The sequence below is a fragment of the Cyprinodon variegatus genome, unplaced genomic scaffold (genome assembly GCF_000732505.1).
Source record: "Cyprinodon variegatus isolate N-32 unplaced genomic scaffold, C_variegatus-1.0 Scaffold666, whole genome shotgun sequence".
Lineage (NCBI taxonomy): Eukaryota > Metazoa > Chordata > Actinopteri > Cyprinodontiformes > Cyprinodontidae > Cyprinodon > Cyprinodon variegatus.
The window spans coordinates 294,101-296,865 of record NW_015151119.1 but is presented as its reverse complement, the minus strand read 5'-3'; the positions used below and the strand labels follow the sequence as shown (position 1 = coordinate 296,865).

The window sequence follows — 2,765 nt, the reverse complement described above, 5'->3', positions numbered from 1 at the left end:
AAAAATTGCTTTTTTAATATGAAAAAAAAAAACTATTTAAACCAACCTGGTCTTTTGTGACTAGTACTTTGCTCCATGAAAGTAAGAACTTATTCGTTGTTTGGCATAAATAAATCCAAAAAAGCTTTTATAAAATAGTAATAAAACTTTGAAATGGCAGTGGAGGAATTCTGGTCCTCCCTTTGTTTCAATAGCAGTTATAAGTGAACAAAATGGGCTGTTTTCAAGCATAAACTTCAATTCCAAAAAAAAAGTAAAGTTCAATTTGTTGTAACTCATGATATATGTATTCTTCAACGAGCTTTAGCTGTCGATGGCTGCAGGCAGGATGGATCTCCTGTAGCCTTATTGCTCTAACACTGAAAACTAAAAGACTCTCATTTTACCATATAGTTGTGGCTCACTGGTTCAAAACAAGTACCATGTTTGGTGATTTAAAGAGATGAAATGTAAAATATAAATTAGAGCTAAACTTGTAAAACATTTGGTGTTTAAAATACTTGATCCAGTCAGTCTATTGTTATCACATGTATATAGAACTGCTGCTGTTTCTGTAATACAAAGATATATTTGCTTTTCAGGTAAACGAGGAGAAAAAAGTAGAGAGTGGAGGAATCAAAGCCATTTTTAAATCAGCAGTGCTGGTAAAACACTTCTTAATTTTATCCTTTGCCTGGTGAGTGAAACACCTTCCATTTGCCTTTGTATTACGTTTCCATAAACATGAATTAACATCTTCATGTTCTCTGATGTTAAGGTTTTCATTAAACCTGGGCTACATGTGCCTTATTCTGAATGTGGGCAAGTTTGGTCTGAACATCTTCCTGGTCCAGTTTCTGTTTGGGATCACAGAGGTTCCTGCACATCTTCTCTGCTTCTGGTTTTTGGAGTTTTTAGGAAGAAAAAAATCCCTACAGTCTACACTTCTCATAGGGGGGGTTGTTTGCCTTTTAACTCTGGCTTTTACTCCAGGTAAAAACAGATAACATTTAACTCAAGAGGGGTTATGATAAAGGGATCTCCCAGTTTAAAATGTGTTCCCTTCACCTGACCTTACAGACAGCGCTGTCGCCATCACTGCCCTGGTTACCACCGGGAAATTCTTTTTGAACTGGGCTGGATCGGTATGTTTAGTTTACATTCAAGAACTGTTTCCTACTTCTATGAGGTGAGTCATAAATAACATAAAGGATAACTGAATATATATATGTGCCAAAAAAAAAAGGTGTTACTGTTCTTCTTTTAGGCAAACTGCTGTATCCTTAGGCTCCATAGCCTTTAGAGTTGCAGGGCTGTTGTCTCCATTGCTCAACATGCTGGCTGTCTACCACCGCTCCATACCCATTATAGTATTTAGCAGCCTAGCCGTGCTCAGTGGGGTTCTGGTCTTCCTGCTTCCTGAGACCAGCAAAAAGGATCTTCCAGATTCAACCAGTGATGACAAAAATGAAGGGTAAGCTCATATCCTGCTGTACAAAGTAGATTTTAGATCTTCACTTCAAAGCTTCTGTCCACTACTAAGGAACCATGTTTTGATACTGCATACCATATTTAGCGCATAGCGGTAAATTAAATCATAAAATGAAATGCTGTTACTCATAAAAAGAGTACCTTTCCATCATTTAAACCGCCAAACTATATGTTGTACGGTTCAACTATAAGCATAATGTTTAAGAGAGAACTATATAAATAAAAAGATGCAACAAATATGCGCATCCCTTAACTAATGCTTGTCGAAGCACCTGTTGATTATGTTTGAGTATTTCAGCCTTAGAGTTTACATCAACAAGCAATAACAGAGAATGTGGTAAATTAAAATAAGGAAAGAAATCACCTGACATAGCCATATTCCTTTCCAGAGCGATGAGCTTCAGATCTCATTATGCAACGGATCAATCAGAATAATGTGTTTAACAAACAGTACAATATAGTGCAGTGAAGACATATGTCAAAAATGTGAGAGAACAGGAACATAAAAAAAATGAATAAAATCGAAAATGAATGAAAATTTGAGATAAAATTCGGTCAGACAAGAGGCCCTCAGCATCGCCAGAGGAGCTGCAGGAGTTACCTAAAAGTACTGGCTGTGTTCAAGGATGAGGAGTCAGGTTGAAATATTTTTTCCCTTCCAAGAAAATTTGTCGTCATGACTAAAGGCTTTCATTAAAAAAGTTATTTTTAGCAAACAGCAATGCATATAACCAGAAGAACATCATCCATGAAGTGAACTATGGCAGCATCATACCTTGCTTTTTCAAAATATTAGGGTCAAGTTTTGCATGACTATGCAACCATATGCTTATATAGATTATATTTCCAAATAAATCATACATATTTTCAAATAAGTTATTATGGATCATTGCCTTTCCTTGTAACAGTCACAAGATCCTTGCATTTTTATTGAATAGATACATTTTTTACCTTTGTCTAAATTATTTTGTAATATTACCGTATAAATGTTGTTTTTGTCTGTGATTCTGCAGGGATTTGACCAATGAGAAGCCTGGAAGTGACATTTTCGCGGCTAAAATCCACCCCACAAAATCCACGAAACTGTAACTGAAAGAGCAAAACCTTTCTTATGGATCGGTACATAATTCTAACTGTTTCTAAGATGGCTTTTTTTCTACAACACAGTGAATAGAAAGACTAATCTGGTTACAAGTTAAACAAAGTTCAAACAAATAAATAAACTATGATTTCATTTGAAAACTCTTAGTGTTATTTTTTAAAGAGCAGATTATTATGTATAATAATGGCCTAGA

The 2,765-nt window shown here is 35.4% G+C and overlaps 1 protein-coding gene across 1 annotated transcript in view; it reads left to right on the top strand.

The window, feature by feature from the left end:
* LOC107097026 (solute carrier family 22 member 13-like) overlaps positions 1–2,765 on the top strand; it is a 7,061-nt gene extending 4,296 nt beyond the window's left edge. Inside the window, exons 6-10 of the mRNA XM_015393988.1 lie at positions 582–676; positions 758–972; positions 1,060–1,168; positions 1,247–1,453; positions 2,484–2,765. Of these exons, the coding sequence (XP_015249474.1) occupies positions 582–676; positions 758–972; positions 1,060–1,168; positions 1,247–1,453; positions 2,484–2,559 (702 nt within the window). The 3' untranslated portion in view covers positions 2,560–2,765. The remainder of the gene's footprint in view (positions 1–581; positions 677–757; positions 973–1,059; positions 1,169–1,246; positions 1,454–2,483) is intronic.